We start from the raw sequence: 19190 nt of genomic DNA on the forward strand, positions 1-19190 counted from the left end.
CATTATTTTATTTAAAGTGTTTTATTTGAAAATGAGATCTGAAATATTTCAGAAAGTTCATAGAGTAATATAATTGTCATCTTGTAGTTGCCTTTGAGTCTCCTTCACTTTTCTACATTAGTGATTCCTAGTATTTCGTTATTTTCTAGTGAAGGTTGTTGAAATATAGGGGTATACTAATGAAAGCATTGAAATCTAATTACAGGTAGCTTTACAGCTGGTAATGATGTAGGAGAGTATTGATTTGATTGATGTTGGGCAAATTTTGTTCCATCGTGTTCTTTCACCTCTTGCTTTAGTTGGGACCTCCACAGTGTTAGGGTTTGTCTTGTTTGGCATGTCCAGACCTGCTAACTTGCATCCGTTGTTTCCCACTAAAACTGCCCATGCCAGGATTCAGCTCTGCTGTTGTGGTAGCTACTGACTTTGCCAGCTGCTTTTTTACTGCCAATAGGAAGGAGAATGAGAGTAACTATATATGTGAGATTAGATATTCATACGTGTGAAAAAGTAATATGTAAACATGCTGTAAGACAATAGGTCCAAGAAATCCATGATGAAGAGAAGTTAAGGTGAGAATTAAAATGCTCAAAATACATGAGAAAAGCATAACACAGTTATAAGGAAGAGCCTTTATTAGTAGTGTTCTGTTGGTAGTTGACATAATGTTCCTTTGAGGCAGTAAGAAACGCAGTCGTAAGTCTTTTTCTGTACTTGGACAACTCAGCAAAATAGCCAAGGAGCATGTGCCTTAAAACTAAGTGAACCTTTAAGCCCAGTTAAATTTGTTTCCTGGACAAACTTAAACCTGTATCACATAAAAAGAGTAGAGAATTAAAGTAGTCTGCTTTTTTCAAATGCAAAATCAGGAACTTTAGAGATAAAATTTTTTAAAATTATCCTGCCCCACTTGCTGGTGAGCTTTTCTGGCTTTACGTTTCCAGTTTTCTCATTAAAGAATAAAACCCCCACAGTATTGCGCATCTTCACATCATTTGGTTTGCATGTCAGGGCAATCTTGTGCTGGATTCCCTGACTTGGCTCCGTAAAGGCTTAAACAATGCTTAAATGTTACATATATGACAAAATGGAATTCATATAGCATTTTTCAGGATAACACTGGATATAGCATGGTCTTTTCTTATAATGCTGCCCAGGAGAAGAATTCAAAGACCAGAATGTTCTTAGGTAGACCTTGTCTACATGCAAAAATGATCCCAGATAAACACTCCTACCTTGATGATGTATGTCAGTGGTAGGCTGAGTTCATCTTATTGCTGGTTGCTGCAGTCCCATCCTTACCCTTGGCTGTGTATTCATGCTCCCCTGCCTTCTTTTTTGGCTCTGCCATTTGCTTGACCCTCCAGTATTGTCATCTGCTTCAGAAATTAAGCTGACAAAAAAGTTTTCTGCTGGTTCAGCTTCCTGAAATGACTTGGTAAAAGATTCAGCCAGTATCAGTGGGTCAGAAACAAAAAGACCCTAGATGTCATTGTTATCATTTGACTGAATTTATATTTCAGTGTGGTCTTCCATAGATGATATAACGTGTTACGGTATAAATAAGCCAGGTTTGTGCTCCTTGCACAGATATTCTTCTGCTTTGGCTCTGCATTACATGTGCTATTACATAAATGGTACATGAAGTTTTTGTATTTGCGTACTTTATATTTAAGAAGCATAATGGAACAGAACTTTTTTTTGAGTCCTTCTGAGGACCTGCTTCCCTGGTAGAAAGAACAAGTTGCCTAGCAATCTCTGGTTCTTTCTTTGCCTTTTTCTGATTTGTTACTATTTGTTATGACCTAAGAGATGAATATGTACATACAGCCAAGGGTCTTCAGCATCTGCTCATTGTAGGAGCATTGGACTAGACGACCGTTAAAGGTCCCTTCCAGCCCAAACCATTCTATGATCTGAGGTACTGGATGTGAAACCTAGGTAGCTGGGCTCTTCAAGATATGTATTACTTATTACGTCTTTGTGGAGGGCTAGCAAAAGTAGTCTAATTCTACTTGGTGGTAGAATTCTAACACATACAGCTCGCTTGGAGAAAACTGAAATAGGCATACCACTTAAATATTTACAAATTACCTCGTTTTAAATATGGAAAAATTGCATACTTTACCTGATACCGATTTTCATATTTAATTTCATCTGTTGCTGACTGTGGTTAGATTTAAAAAAAATCCAAAGGTAAAAATTACCACATAATTTTATCTTTATTTTCTCAACAGTTGGATTTGCTAAAAATCAAGCAGTAATTCAGAGCTCAGGCACCTATCTCTGCTTTCTGGATTCAGTAAGTTAATGCCTTTTGTCTAACTTAGTTTTGTCAATAAAATTATTTTGTTTTTAACGTAGCTGTTGGTTTGCCTTAAAGACAAGCTGTTTAAAGATGTTTGGGTGCCGAACGTGCTGGTTACTATTTATAGCTGTAAAGTTGTCTTCCAACCTGTAGAAAGCCTACAGCCTTACACCATTCTTTGATCCTATCGGATTTCACAAGCTATTGTGAGTAGGGTTGGGCATGGTTGGTATTTAGGTGTTTTCAGGATTTTTCTTTCCCACATTCTTCAGAAAATTATATTGATGAGAAACTAAGAGCTGATCTAATGGCTTTTTAATGCAAATTAGGAGAGGTCTCACCTTCCATCCTGATTTTTTTTTTTTCCTGTCCTTTGTTGGATACCTTCTGTGAACCCATTCAGCTCACTAACCCACAGATAACTATCTGACTTTATGCAGCTTAATATGCAGTGAAGGGTTTCACAAATGTGCATAGCTGATCTGAGGAATGGTGCCATGTGGCTAGGATCAGGCAAAAAGAGCAGGACCTTTAAGGCTCACTGATCTTATGTAATTTCACCTGAAGATTGATTCTTTCCTCTGAATTGGAACTGAACTATGATATAGTGTAGTACTAGGATGAACTGGCTGATGGAAATGTAGGTTAAGTGCTGGTACATTTCTTCTGACCCAAGGCAACATAGCAGAAATTTCCTGTCTTACCATTTAAGAAATTAAGTCTTGCAGGTGGCTTTCCTGGCCTTTATTCTTGCTTTTATTAAGTTATTACTGTATTTAGCAACACAGTGTGCCTTTTTAAATGAGTTTATTTGAATTTATCCTAGTTTCCCTTTAACAGTTTGTTGGTTTGGTTTAGGCTATTTGTTTGCTTTACGGAGTGTATTTCATGTAAATCTTTGTGTATAAGTTTATAGAGGGTGAAGCTTTGAAATGCAATATCTGATATATATGGGTATTTCAGAAAAAAAATTTGAACATCCATTGAATACACAGAACTCACAGTCACATATATAAATTAAGGTCAGTTTCTCAGACATCAAAAAATAACTATTTCATATCCAGCACTGAGTGTCAGTGTCTGTTTCATAAACAAATTATTTTGAGGAAGTGTGAGCACAAAACCTGCTGCTCTGTTTTTGATCACCAGACTCACCAGATTGTGAAAGAGTGTATGGACATGATAAATTATGCCAGATGTAATTGCAGTAATGCCAGTTTTGTTGAGATGAATGAACTTCGGGTCCAGTTCTTTTTGCATTACTTTAGGTAGACACAAACCCAAGTGTCATTTAATTTATATGAATGATTCCATGGATTTAACTCTCCTATACTGTGAGCCAGTGAGGCTGTCTACGTATCTAAAATTAAAAAAATAATTAGATCTTACTTATGATTTGCCAGGTTCAGGTATTCCAGGCTTGGGCAGATACCACATTGTATGGGGCATTCTAGGGAGTATGTAGGAGGAGTTACGTACTTGCTTATGTTGGCTGGAGCTGAGTGCATGTATGCATGAGTGAGAAATTAACCTACTATTCTCTTGTCCTGTGGAGCTTCATGTCTTCTGTCTCAAATCTGTATAGTGTTTCTTTTCAATCTGGACAGATCTAGTTGTTTGTAAATCGATAGCAGTAAACTAGAAAATTAAATTCTTTAAGTTAATTAACATTTTCATAGAGATGTCTTCAGAATTGTTAAATTGTTATATACCTTATGGTGTTTATATGGTATGCATCTTCATACTGCTGTGTTGTTTCCTTTTGCTGACAAGTTGTGCAGGATAAGAAAACATCAGGGAAACAAATTACATCTATTAAGGAATGTAACAGGTGATGATTTTGGATTTCTGCAATAGTATCATTAGCATAAGTTTATATTTAATCTAATTAAGACCTACTTGAAATGATCTGTGAATTTTATGACTTATGGTGTGGATAAGCTTGGAAAAAGCTACCAAGATTTTATTTTCTACACTTCTCTATTCCTGCTATTGAGCTAGATGCTTCAAAATGGAAGGCATTCTGAACTATCAGAAGCCTAATCTTGGTACCAAAGAAATATTAAATGATTGGCATTACTTAAACACATTTTCAACTGTCTCTCCTTGTGACTACCATTTTTTGCTGAAAACAGATCAGGGGAAATAAAATGAATGTGGAAACTGCTACAAGTCTAAAAATTGCTCAATATTTTGGCTGTAGTTAGTACATGTCGTGTGGTAATAGCTGAAACACAGATGTTGCCAGCTGTTTAACAACTCCGCTTCTACACGCCACCTACCTTCTTCATTTCAGTCACCAATCCAGTATCAAGCTCTCTAGGAAGGAATGTTGATATCAGCCTTTTGGAATGTGCTGCAGTAATGCCAGGGAATTGACCTTCAGAAGTGCAGCCATAATTTCAGGTTTGCTATAGGTGGATGTGGAGAGAAATGGAGCTGGGTCAGTAGTTTGTATACATTTCATATAGGTGGAGAAATGCATTGTGGTTCCTTGTGTATTCATTTCACTTATTTGAGTGAAATGAATGTACAAGCGTATTTGGGAGCATCTTTGGAAGTACTGGCTCCAGAGAGACTGTTTTGCTTGCCATTCCAGCTGGAGTCAAGCTGCTTGTGTTATGTCTCTCAACACAGATTTGTGAGGACAACAAATTGGGAAGAAATGTGGAAAAAAAGGTTACAGAGCTCAGAACTGTCAGAATTTGATCAGCCTATTCTAGTATGAAGTGGCAGCTGTTTGACTAATAGCTATTATGGAGTGTTTTTGCTCTGGTGGTTGTTACAGATTTCACCTCTAAGCTACTGAGGCATTTTTCCCACCAGGAAAACAAGTAGAAAAACTGAAGCTACTTAACAAATTGTTCATATTTAACATTTGTAGTCTCAGAAAATCTTGGTCATAATGACAATAGAATTAACTAATTATGCAAATACATTTCACTGTTAGCTTTACTCTTCCAACTGTCTGCAGTTATGACTTTATCTACCAGTTGCCTTTTATTGTAACCTTAGTTTTGCAGTTCTCTGGGGTGGTTACCATCTTTGTTATAATCATTTACCCAGTTGTAGCACAGCAAAACTCTTGCACTAAAAATTCCCTTTTCCGCTTTGAATGGCTATTTTCATTGACACCATTTGGTTTTATTTACCATTTTTCATTTGGTTTTATTCACCAAAAGCAAGGGTGGGCCACCAGAATCAGCATTCCCATGTTTGAATTGGCAGCTGCTGACCTGTGCCTTTCTGTTTGTGAGACTTGCTTGTATGATTTAAGTTGGGAATGTTAATTCTTAATTGCTGTGAAATTGCACGCTTTTCTTGAGTTTCAAGTTCAAAAACACTTCATTGAGGGGGTACTTATAAAGGTCTTGCAAGAAGGTGGTTGGACCTTAGCTAGCCAGTCTTGGTAGATGTTTCAGAGACTCCAGCCTTCGAGCTAGCTTTCAGTTATAAACATAGCTGCTTGTTCTTACAGTCTCCATAACTTGCTGGTTTTGGAAAGACCGATTTCTTGTTAGTTGCCATTATACGTTACTCTACAGGCACTAATAAAGTTTTAAAATATGGGGAAACATAATCCAGGAGTGCAGCAGGGGCTGGGATCTACCTGGCTGGGGAGCAGTTCTGTGGAAAGGGACCTGGGGGTCCTGGTGGACAAAAAGCTCTATATGAGTGAACAGTGTGCTGCTGTGGCAAAGCAGGCCAACAGGATGCTGGGTTGCACAAGGACATCACGAGGAGAGATGAAGAAGTCGTCATCCCACTCTACTCAGCGCTTGTCAGGCCATACCTGGAATACTGCGTTCAGGTTTGATCCCCGTTATGCAAAAAAAGATGGGGACAGGCTGGAGAGGGTCCTGGGAAGGGCCACCAAGATGATCCAAGGACTGGGAAGCCTGCCATAGGAGGAAAAGCTGAGAGACCTGGGTTTGTTCAGCCTTGAGAAAAGATGGCTTAGGGGAGAACCTTATCACTGTGCTACAAAGAAGATGGAGACTCCCTTTTTATGAGGAGTCATGTGGAAAAGACAGAGTGTAATGGGTAGAAGTTACTCCTGGGAGATTCCAATTGGACCCAAGAGGAAAATTTTTCCCAATGAGAACAATCAGCCACTGGAAGAATCTCCCCAGGGAAGTGGTGAATTCCCCAGCGTTGGACATTTTTAAGATTCAGCTGGACAGGGTGCTGGGCCATCTTGTCTAGAGCGTGCTTTTGCCAAGAAACATTGGACCAGATGATCCGTGAGGTCCCTTTCAGCCTGGGATTCTGTGATTCCTTTCTTTCAAATTAACATCTCTGTAGCTTAAGAAATGACGTAGTGATCAGACTTAATGTTTTGGCTTTCTGTTATTTTAACATACTATTCCTTGCTAATTTGATCCTCTGATTTAAAAACTGAAATAAGCTGTTACTCAAATAGGTAAGTGGGTGTAGTGATGAACTCCATTACCAGAAGCCTGTTCTGTCCAGAAGAGGTGTGTGAGTTTCTGAATCAGTAATGAGCACCAAAAAAATCAAATTATGAGTCCTTGAAGGTGTCATTCCTTTTATTGTTCTGTAAAGACATGCATGTATTAAAAAAAGATTAAATGCCTCTATCTGGAATGTGAAATGTTAATTTTCTGATTCATAAATGAAGAAAAGAAGTGTTGCTTCCCTTGCCTGCAAACGCTCGTGTACTTTTTATTTCAGTGATCTAATTGTGAGAAAGATCCAAGGTGATCTGCAGTAAGTACAGAAAAGCTAGATATGGAAAGGCAGATGTCTGAATTTGCTGAACAAATGCACCAAGGTGGGACCTGCTTTGGCAGCAAAAATTTCCTGATCAATTAAAAGTGATGCTCAATAAAAAGATTCCATAAAGAGATTGTAATTAGTTTTATATTGATGAAAGGTACTAGTCATTCAGGTGCATGATAACACCACGTATATCCTCCCATGTAGACATCTTTGTTGCCATGCTTAAGAAAGGTGCTTAATAAAGTCAGTTTCTTAAACTTTGAAGTGTTTTCTTTGTTGTGACCTTCCTTCTCAATTTAATTCAAAAGTAGAAACAGAAAAGTAGGATTTTTTCCCTATGATCTTGCAAGTACTGACAGATCATTAGGGTGTGTTCTGCTCAGGTGACGTGCATGTGGCCATTAGAGTGTAGGATTCTAATGTGTTTGATAGTGTAGGGCTTAAAAAAACCTGACATCTAGAAAATTGCCTAGGATCAGTGTTTTTGCTTTGGTGGTGCTGTTGACAGGCCAGTTTTTGGAGGTCCCAGGCCTTTTACTTCCCCGGTTCAAGGAGCTGAACTCAACAATAGCAACAAAAGACTTTCACTATAGTCTGAGCAGGTGCAGGATAAATGACTGACCACTTGATGGATTGAAAGACTTTGGAGATGCCATATTGTTTCTCAGTGAGTCAGACATTCCTCTGGGTGTTGCTACAGGTTGTATTTTTATGTGTAATAGCTGCAATGGAAAGAAGGTGCTATTACTGTGAGGATGGAGTGTGTCAGCTCTTTTTTGGGTTTGGTTTTTTTTTTTTTGAGCAGCCAAATATGAAGGAATTTGGAGAAGCATGTGATGCTCAGTTTGTAATGTGAGTTTAAGAAAGCACTTCAATACTGAGCTATAATTAGTATGTTGTTTTATGTGAACTTGCCCTTGGTTTTAAAAAGCAGATGTGTATTGTACATTGAGTTGTATGTTTTGTTTTACTTTCTGAAGTGCAAAACCCCCCACTTCTAAGGGAAAATGATGAAGTTATCACTGTGGAGTTCAGTGTGGTCCAGACGGCCTGGTTGAAGAGGCCAGCGAATGCTTGTCATTTGAATGTACCCAAAGTGATTTAAGAAACCCATACGGAAACAACAACAGCTTTGAGCAATATTCTTACGTTTAGTCTTTTGATTTAGTTTTCCTTCAGCTAAACATACGAGTAAAGTAAAGCAAAACAATTAGCTCAGTATAAATTGTGTGTGTTTTTTATAAAGAACGGTGCCTCTGGTTGGAAGGGGAACAACCCAGCCGATGGCTGTATAGCGTTTCTGATTTGGCAGCATCTGTGAGTGTGGAACTTGACAGGAGCAAGCCAGCTTTCTGCAGAAGGGATACATTTGATAGGAACACAAGCAGGCGGAGTGCCTGTCGGACTGAAAGGTGGTGGAGATCACAGCCCCCCACTGGCAGAAGCACATCTGGGCTTGTTTAGAAATCCCTGCTGGCATTTCATCTGAAATAAAGTCCTTTTCATTCTCCCATCTTTCAGCAAATTGTTTTCCTACTCAGAACGGACACTGCAGAACAGGAAGCATGTTTGTAATCAACAGAATTCCTATAAATTCTGGGTTGAGTGTCTAAAGTAGGTTTCTATTTATGTTGCTTTATTTCTTGCTGTTTACCTGTTTGTTTGGTCTTATTTGCATTGTGTGTATGCACATATTTAGATGACAGTAAACCCAGCTATTATCTGAGATGTTTCTTAATTTATCTACTAAGTTTGGTGAGTGGGGTCACATGAAAATAGATTTACTTACAGGTTCTTTTTTATTTAGCTATCCTATTGCAAGTGTATGCTTAGTGAAGGCATGCATTTATTTAGCATCTGTTCTTTTGTCCATTGTTTCAGTGGGGGAATCTCTCTTCATCCTGTCTGCCTTCTATCTGCTAGGAGACAACTGGTAGAGACTTCCATGTTAACAGGGAAAATTGAACTTCAGTGGAAACTTCTGTTTTTTAAAATTATACATTCAATGTAATTCACTGCTAGCCTTGTTATCTTCCCTGCCCGCGCCTAGGAGACAGAAACAAACTAAATATACTTCCCTTTTTTGATACAGCAGCTACATTCAGATACGTACTTTCTATTCTGATCTGACATGACATGAGTGAAAAATAATTTGGAGATTGTTTTTCTAATTACCGATGTTTTATTCTCAGTTTTAAAGCAAAAAAGGTGACCAAACTCTGTTGACTGTAAATCACAGTCTGGCAACATAGTTGCTGAATTCAATATCATAAACACAACAGTTTTGATAGAAAATTTATGATTACGTAATGTACAGCCAGATAAAATATTTTAACATTGTAGTTGTCTAATACTATAGTTGCTTAAACTCCATAAACTCTTACCAGTACAATGCATGGTTGGGCGTCTCACTCCTATCAATGGCCTATGAAGTTGAAAAAACTTCAGTATGCTCTTATTTTGGGGTACAGTCTCTTTGGTTTTACTCATTAGAAGTTCATTTGTTTTTTTAACACTGGCCTAGAGTACAACCACATTACTTAAGATTATTTCTGTATTGATATATTCTGTTTTTTCTGCTTTGTGGTTACCTGCCCAGTCATCAATAGCAAAGAATCTGTAAAGTGTTGAAGTTGGATTTTGCAGTTTGCTTGCTTTTAGAGTTACCCAACCTGAGTCTAAAAAGCTAAATGACTGATGTGACTCAGTTTTGTCTGGGGTGTGATTTGTAATTTGTGCTGCTCTTCTTCATTGCCTAATTGCTTTATTATTCTATTTGGGATTCTTTTTCTTTTTTCTTCCTTTCTTCTTCCATGAACCTGGACAGAACTATATAGCAATACATCGTATGTGTAAAATTGTTAATAAAAAAAAAGACAAAATTCTTTAAAAAAAAAAAAATAAATTTACAAGTCATTCAGGATCAGAGTTCATAGAGCTTTACAGCATTAGAGAACAAAGATGTATTAATAAAAAAAGGCATTTTGAAGTTTTTGTGGTTATAGTGTCCCCTCTTTAGCTGGATTTTGCAGAATACTGATGATCTTGGCGATAGCCTAAGACCCAAATCTGTAGACTTGTTAGTTTTGCCAATAGCATCAAAATGACATAGTGTTTTGTTAGGGGGAACTAGACCTTTCCTGTCAAGTTGTCTGCTTATAAAAACATGGCATTGACCTGTTTGGTGAATAGAATATTTGAATTTGGTTTGAATACTTTCCACGCTGATTTAACCTTTTTAAATCAAGTAGATTATTTTTCATTTTTGTGAATGTATGAGTTCTGTTAAATTTATCTCTGTTGCGCAGGATCATAAACAGTGGAATCTTTTTAGTGCAAGAGCATATGTTGTGTCTTATAAGAGATAATAGTAACATTGTTCAAAGCATTGCAATTCTGTGCTTTTTGATAGATTTCTTTTGCATTCTCATTTTTTTGGATTTAACAAGAAGACGCCTAAGAATCCTAAGTAACTCGTAAAGGAGTGAACAAAGCTCAGTTAAAATATATCTCCTATTGTTCCTATGAAAAATGGGTTTTAATTTACAAAAATCAGCTCTGTATTTGACATAAAGAAATGGGAAATAGGGTAAATGTTTTATTAGAACATTTGCTTGATACAGTACCTGAACTCTGGTTCAGGTACAATCAGCCTTATTGATAAAGTGGATTAGATGGTAAATAATGTCATTTTGGTTTTGAAGTAACTGGTGCACAGAGGTTAAGAAATCAGAAGGGTTTTTTTCAGTCTGTTGGCTTTGAAAATCAGTAACTCTTAAGCTTATAACTAAATATATCTTAAATACAAAATACAGAAAAATGCTTTTGACAATGTATTCCTTTCATCTTTTATAAACTTGCATATGATAAGGGTCAGTTTTATTATTCATTTGTTTTATCTTTAACCTTGAATTGTATTTAATAGTTGGATCTACTTCTAAAACTTTTTTCATCCATGTGTTGTTTTTGATAAAACTATAGCGTCACCTTTATATCAAAGTCATTCAACTCTAAGCTTTAGCTATTTAAGCACTAATATTTTTTTTTTGTTGCCATTGATTTGACTGAAAGTTTTAATGTGAAAGTCATTGGAAATTCAATATTTGGATTTTTTTACTTTAAGAATCTCTTTAGAGTGATTTTAATGTGAGGAACTGTTAAAAGAATGGATTTAGAACAGGAATTCAGGGCTCCTTTGAGTTATGTTTGCCTGATAAGGTAGGGTCATTTGGGAATATTCTGAGAAGAAATAGGCTGTGTTAGCTTTAACCAGCATCTAAGAATGACTGAACTAATCCTTTAAAGGGGAAGAAATATGGCACCAAAATGGAAAAGTATATAGGTAGAAACCTCAGGAGACTAAATTTAGGGAAGAAAATTTGTGCTACAGTTGGGCATTTTAACAGACTGTAAAACTGTAGTCTAGAAAGGATATAATTTTGAACAGAAATAATATAATTTGAAAAGAATATCTCCTATCTGTTCGAGGAAGGATAGCAAGGTTACTAACTCTTTACAAGGCAACCTGTCTTTTTGTATGTAAACAAAATTATTCCTTTATGCTACAGGTGAAAGAAGTACTAACATTAAATTTAAATCTAGGTAGTGTCATTTTATGAGTGCGGGTTTTTTCTTTTTGTTTCCTCTTTTTTTTTTTACCTTAGAATTTTATCATTTCACGAATACTAGTTTTTGTGCTCATGAAATATGACATACTGTTAGATCTAGAGATAGAAGGCTTTTCCTTATCACTGAAACAAGGTACAGCCAGACTACAAAGAACGTTTCATCATATTGCTAGAATGCCTCAAATCTCAGGCTTTTAATCAAGGTTGGTTCCTTGTCCCCACATACTGCCAGTACTGCTATTAGAGTTGTTAACGAGGTGGTGAATTTCTTTAGAAATGTAAAATGTGTGAGTGCCCATAAGATATATGTTGAGATCACAACACTGTTGTTACGTAGTAGTTTTGATCACTTCCAATTTAAATAGGGTTGAGTTTAATCCACTAAAAGTGTGAAGTCCCTTAATATTTGTTCCCTTTGTATTTCTGACTGCAAGCCAGTAAAATGATGTTAATTTAGCAGCATATTCTAATGCGTGCCTGAGTACTGTACTGTGATGCTTTTTATGTTCAGTAACAGTGTGCTATTTATTCCAGGATGATGTGATGATGCCACAGCGGGTTAGACTGCAGCACGAAGCTGCCATTCAACACCCAAACAGTGTGAGTACTTCTTTCTTGTGTGTATTTGTGTGTTTTTCTTTTACAGAGTGCCGGATACATCTTTAAAAGGATATGAAAATTTCACAGTAGGGCTGGTGGAGGCAAAGCAATAACCAGTGTATTCTTTTCCTTTATTTTTAATCCTTGCACTGAATAGTAGCTTTGATTGAACTTTTTCCATTTATTTTCTCTGTTCAGTAAACCAAATGGCATTATGACAATGATACTCTTTTTCAAATAAGTATACAGGTTTCACTAATGTATGTAATCTAAAGAAGAATGCCTTTCTTAATGTAGCCTAAGTAATGTGAAAAGCTGCAAAGGATGAGCTACAGGTATGGTGTATTTGTTTTTAATATTTAAGAAACTGTAAACTGTAAGGAATGTATGGGTTGTTACCGTTAATAAATTGGCCTACAGTTAAATGGATGTTTCTCCCCCTGCCTGCCTGCAAAAGAAAACATTCTTAATGCCATTCTTTATTCTTGTGAAAGAAACTCTCAAAAACATTCTGTAAGATACTTGTTTTATAATCTATATGATTTTGATTTTAAATAAATTTCTGTGATTAGGGCCAGTATCCTTTAGAGACAGTTTGTATATATGTTGTACTTCCCTGAAGATAATAAATAATTTGTTATGGCAATTACTTTATTTGTCAATGTTATCGACATAGATACTCCTTTATAAACTTGAAAACTGAGTTTGTATTCCTATCAATCAGTAATGCTTGGCAAAAATAGGCTTATTGTTTTCACATCTCTGACCTTTTCTCTACTGAGATTTATTTCAATGTGCAAGACGTTTCCCGCAGGTCTCAGAACAAAATAGACAGTTTTAGGATTATCACTCTCTGGGAATTAAACACCTTTTGAATTTTGCCTCTGAAACACACTTGCTTCAAAGTAGAGATTATTGCTGTCTTTCCAGCTGCAGAGTGTCTGCCAAGCAACCTGCTGCTTAGTGGTGGGATATGTACCTGCTCATCACACCACCTGTAGTAGGTCTCTTATGAAATATGATAATCCTTACAATGTAATTTATCAAATTATAGTTTTAGTAGTACCTGAGTAGCAGTTAAATCTAATTCACATTGTGAACCTAATAAAATGATCCATCGAAAGTTGGTTTTGTTCTGATACCAATCAGTTAATGTAATTCTGTAGTAAAATGCCAAAAAACCGGAGAGGCAAGTTGATCCAGTAAGCTTGTTTTATAGTAACCAGTGCTAAGAGCTGTCATATTTCTCACTTATATGCCTTCTATATCTGTGTATTAAGACTTTTTTAAAATTAGACTAATTTCAAATGAACAGATTGGAGTCTATTTAGAAAACACTTCAACTGTTTTGTTTATATTTTATTATACTTTAATGCCTAACAACATCCAGTATGAACTATTAAATGACAATCAAATAAGTAATGAGTGCCTGAGTAGACTGGAGGGCATTTCTTCATGATATAGTCTAAGCAACACAAACTTGTTCTTCAAATGCCCTAAACTAACTTAAACTTGTGGTCCTGTTTTAGTGTGGTACTACTGGCCTATCTGCAAAGCTTAACTTGAGCTTTGCGCTTCGCTAAATAAAACTAGCCAAAGTCAGCGTGACTTAGCATGGGAAATAAGGGTTTCCACCTCTCAGTTATCTGACATGTTAGTACCTAAAATCTTCAATTTAGGAAAGTGTAAAAATTTTCAGAAACAAATGGAGAGAAAGGCCTGAGATTTTAAACCTTAAGAAAAACGGTAGATGTGCGTGTGCTCCTCATAGGGCATAGAGATAGTACATCTGGCTGGAGCCTGCCTCATGCCAGCATTTTCTCTCGACTTTCTACTGAATTGGAGGGTTTCCTTGTACCTTTTTGGACAATGACCTTGGTTTTCTTTTTTTTTTTTTCCTTTTTTCTTTTCTATAAACTTCTTCTGGTTTTTAGTTTCTATTACCTCTTGCCTTGTGTTGCCTTTTATATATGAGGATTTTCCTTCTTGAACCCTACGACGGCAAAAATGAATCTGTGTTTTAATTTAATGGAACATGTTTTTCCATTTTACAGGTATAAAAATGTTTTTAATGCCTATGTGAAGTGTACATTCTGGGTTAATGTTACATTTTATGGAACTCTAATTCAGAGGCCTGAAAGGAGAAATGGGAACATCTGTTCCTGGTGAGCAAATGCATCTGTTTGGTCCAGAGCTCCCCAAAAGTTCTGACACAACTTGAGTTACTTTGAGAAAAGAAAAGTTGACCTTCTGGCCACAAATCTACTGACCAATGTCAGCCTGGACTGTTGTTCTTAAATGAATAATCTCTCTACTGTCCTCAGAATGATCATGCCATTCAATTTTCTGGCCTTGGAAGATGGTTCAGGATGTTTGAATAAAGTTCTGTTCTGTATTTGAAGTTCTTGCCCTAGCTTCAGTCAGTATGATAAACCAGAGTAGGTGGAGGATTTAAAAAAAAAAAAAAAAAAAAAAAAAAAAAAAAAAAAAAAAAAAGAAGCAGAAGCTTGAGAAATGCCTGTGAAGCAGTGAGCTTTTTTGGTTTGTTCCTGAAATTCTAATTTGCAGACTTGGACTTTCCACTGTTTTGCAATGTCTTCTGACCTGGATTTTTGACTTTATGTAGTTTCAGTGTATACTTTCCGAAATCTTGTTCCTAATCCTGGCTTTGCTGGTTGTAACTGAGAGCCAGAATTCCCAGTGGAGTCTAATATTGGAGGCTTCAGTTTACTGTTGTTACTATTATAGATTTACAGGTAAGAAAAGTCTCCAACTACTTAATTGTGCTTTAAAGAGCACGAGCAAATTCATCTCTACTATCTTAAGCTATTCTTATCTTGAAGACTTTTTTTAAAAGCCTTGTAAGATGGAACTGTTCATCAGTAACATTTAGAGTGGAGGATTTTGGATCTCAGAAGACAAATTACTATTTGTCATTATTATGATTTTATTATTATGATTATGTCATTATTATGATTTTATTAAATGCAGCTCTCTAGAACCGCTATCGTCCTGTCCTCTGGTGAATATTTTACATTATATCCAAGTCGTGTTGGCAGGGATTCTATAATTAGGACACTTTTAGAAGACACAAGTTTTTAAGACTTTACGTATTTATACTGCAAATTCTTTAGCTCTGCCAGCTCAATATGAATACCAACTTTTAGCAGTTTGAAGGGACATTGTACTGTCTATCGATAATATAATAGCTGCCAACCTTTTGGCACTGATTGTCCAGTGCACACGTGCACATATGCTGCATACAAACGTGCCTTCAAATTGCTTATGCTCTAATCAGATAAGAACGACTTTGTTACTAGAGAATGAACAACTGTTACTGAAGTTTCTCGCTTTAGCTTTCTGTTTATCCCTAGAGGCAGCATCTATCCCATTTCTCCAGAGTAAGCCAGGTGTTGCTTATTTACCAACCACAAATCATGTATACTTCATCGGCAGCTAATGAGTGGAAAGATTCAAGAACACATTTCCCTTAATTCTGAAAAAGGCAGGCCTTCATATCTTAATTTAGTTATACTTATGGATCTCCTCCAGAAGAACACCTTTGTGTACATACTAGTCTTCTGTTGAAGAAGGCTTTTGAGTTTGGAGTAGCCCAGGAAATGTGCAGTTTCAACATTGTTTCCCAATCCACACACTCAAAACCCTCTGACCTTCTCATCTGTCTTAGAGCCACGCTGAATGGTTTTGGACACCATTTTGTCTGCTGGGCATGGTGTTACTTTATTCTTCCCTTTCACTGTTGTTTAATTCAAGTATGTGTGTGCCCCCACAATATGACTGTGCACATGAACAGCATGTGGCTTCCAATTCTTACATCTTTCTTTCTGCAGAATTGCTTAGAAAATAGCTAAGCTCTTCCCCACTGTATCTTGCGTCTTCCCAATGGCTGGAATCAAAATGTGGGCAAAAGAAATAAAGAATGTTATTTCCCTTTGTTTTCACTGACTGAATAAGAGGAGAATCTGTACCAGTGTCTGAATGAACACCTTTCTTTTTGTCGTAAAATAACTAGCCTTTTTCTCAAAAATGTAGGATACCTGGGCATGTGAGAGAACAATGAGTATAAATATTTGCATTTCTTCAATGAGAAATTCTCACTGTTTTGCATCTCTAAAGCAAAATTTTGGCGTATTCTTTAGCTTGGATTTAGACCAAGAGCTGTAACGCCTAAGGCCATTTTAACCTATTGCATTATCTGAATGTGTTAACCAACTGACTACGTTCTGCATATCTTTGATGGTTAACGTGACTCTAAGACAGTTGGTTGGATTGGGTGAATTTGAACAGTGCGTGACACTGCCAGTTCACAGACCTGTTCGTCTGCCTCTGGGAAAGCTGTAAACAGATATTGTGCAATCAGCAAATGAATTGGAGAAATGAACAAATGACCGAGGTAGCAGAGCTTCATCCTTTCTTTAAGGCACAACTCTAGGCCAAAGCGTTGTATCTCCTTCCACCACCCCCACTGAAGCTCACAAACTAAAATTAGAAATTAAATCTTTTTTTCTTTTTAAATTTTCTCTTGGTCTGGACACATACATTTCTTGATTTTAAAAGTTTTAGTGTAATAGATGAGGTTTATGTATAGTTACTGTATGCTGTGCCATTCTGCTTGCCTAAACCTGTTACTCATTTCTATTACATCTTAGAAAGACTGGGGTTTTTTTCCCCCCCTCCCTCATTTTCCTTACCTATTGTTTATTGAGCACTGTTTGAACCCACTAGTTTGAACCATTTCACTTTTTCTTTTTTGTGACTAAAATGGTTAGATGATTCTTCTTCAAATTACCTAAAGAACAACAGTGCTTCAACTATTTTTATATTGGCAAGAGACAGGGGGTTTGTATGAGTTAATCCAAGAGAGCAGTATTGTGAGAATGGCTGAACAAATACTGGGTTTTGTTGTCTTCCGAGTGCAAAGAGATTAATAAACATTCTTACATCATCTGTCTGTGAGTTCCATATTTTAGATCTAGCTCTTGTCCTTGAAGGGAAGGAGGTAATCCTAGGTAGTCTGAGCCAATTTCCATATGCTGTCTTGCATATCAGAGCAGCTCTTTAAGTCAGTGTGTGCACTGATTGTTTTGTATACAAAAAAGAGCACTGCATGTAAATAGCATGTTCCAAGTGATTTGTTTCGTTGAGTAAAGACATTGTGTCCTCAACTAGTGGGGAAAAAACATCTAGAACAGTTTCCATCTCATCTCGGGTGTGCGATTGCACATGTAGAACCCCTGTGACAGAATTTCAGTGCAGCATCACCCACTACACTGGCTTGTACAACAGAAACTTTTCAGTGTAACCTTTTACTGAGCAGCTGTGCCATAATATATCGCGTTTGTGGGGTTTTTTTTGTTTCTGCTTATTATCACAAGTCTGGAATAAAGGCAGAAGATTGTTTTATCCACCTGTGCCAGGCCAGGCTGCTTCATGATGAAAGGGAGGATGGATAAAAAATAAAAATGGGAAGAAAAATAAGGAAGGAGGTCACCTTATATATTGGCAGTCAACAGTAGCAATTTGGGAATATTGTCAGTCCTCAGGGTGTAGTGATTTCACATTCCACATACCAATGGAGTTTGGTCACCTCTGAAAGATCTTAAAGCCTTTTGTTTGCTGTATCTTCTTATTACTCTACTGTTAGAGTACTCCTGAAAATAACAGATTACCTTTCAGACTACATGCTGTGCTTCCTCTCTGTACTTTTTCGTGGGAGTCAAAATTGTTATTATGCAGTTGGGTAATTACATTGCACTTAGACATGGATTTATTTTATCTAATGAACAAGGTAGCCTTGCTAGTATGGCTAGAGCTGGCAAAATTGAGATGATGCATGTCTCCTATACATATGTCTTGTTCTTAAAATAGTCTTTTGTTACGTAGTACTAATTGAAATTCAGAAACTTGTATGGGGGTTCGTATAATTGCACCTGGTACTTTTTTTTTTAAACTGGAAACCATGCAAAGGAACAGTTTATTAGATATCTTGCTGTTCTAGTGTAGTTGCCAGTCTTTAGTAAACTCATTAATAAGTGACCTGAAGTCTAAATGTGCTCATGAACTATTCAGTGTATTTGGATCACAGTATGATGTTACACAGTGAAAAAATCTGTGCTATACTAAGAGTATATCTTCGTGGGGGGCGTTAGCAGAGAGACGCTTGCTTCAGCTGAAAACTCTGTATCTGAGATTAGAGCAGTGCTGAACCCCACCTAATATTTCCTGCCTTACAACAGTATTAGCAGGGCTTCTATCTGCTCTCACAGCTGCTTTACAGCTTCTTGTCAGCCTGGAACACAGGCAGACTGAGGTTGTATCTGCCTGTAGAAGACCTACTCTCAGGAGCTTTTGAGATGCAACAAGGCCAAGTGCAGGGTCCTGCACCTGAGTGGGGGCAGCCCCCAGTATCAATACAGGCTGGGGGATGAAGGGATGGAGAGCAGCCCTGTTGAGGACTTGGGGGTACTGGTGGGTGAAAAGCTGTATATGAGCTGGCAATGTGTGCTCGCAACCCAGAAAGCCACCCGCATCCTGGGCTGCATCCCCAGCAGTGTGGCCAGCAGGGCGAGGGAGGTGATTCTGTCCCTCTGCTCCGCTCTGGTGAGACCCCACCTGGAGTACTGCATCCAGCTCTTGGGCCCCCAACATCAGAAGGACATGGACCTGTCGGAGCGGGTCTAGAGGAGGGCCACGAAGATGATCCGAGGGCTGGAGCCCCTCTACTGTGAGGACAGGCTGACAGAGTTGGAGTTGTTCAGCCTGGACAAGAGAAGGGTCTGGAGAGATCTTATAGTGGCCTTTCAGTACTTAAAGGGAATTACAAGAAAGATGGGGACAAACTTTTTAGCAGGGCCTGCTGCAATAGGACAAGGGGTAATGGTTTTAACTGA

At 37.4% G+C, this 19190-nt stretch overlaps 1 protein-coding gene across 5 annotated transcripts in view; it reads left to right on the plus strand.

Annotated features, from left to right (window-relative positions):
- Positions 1–19190, plus strand: part of QTGAL (queuosine-tRNA galactosyltransferase) — a 129693-nt gene that overhangs the window by 7312 nt on the left and 103191 nt on the right. For 4 of the 5 annotated variants that reach the window (XR_012589968.1, XM_074607995.1, XM_074607997.1 and 1 more), the window contains exons 4-5: positions 2238–2302; positions 12214–12279. Coding sequence is in view for 4 of the 5 variants with exons in the window: in XM_074607995.1 (XP_074464096.1) it covers positions 2238–2302; positions 12214–12279 (131 nt within the window). In the remaining variant the exon portion in view is untranslated. The remainder of the gene's footprint in view (positions 1–2237; positions 2303–12213; positions 12280–19190) is intronic. The other variant, XM_074607998.1, reaches the window with a different exon arrangement.

The sequence above is a fragment of the Larus michahellis genome, chromosome 14 (assembly GCF_964199755.1).
Source record: "Larus michahellis chromosome 14, bLarMic1.1, whole genome shotgun sequence".
Lineage (NCBI taxonomy): Eukaryota > Metazoa > Chordata > Aves > Charadriiformes > Laridae > Larus > Larus michahellis.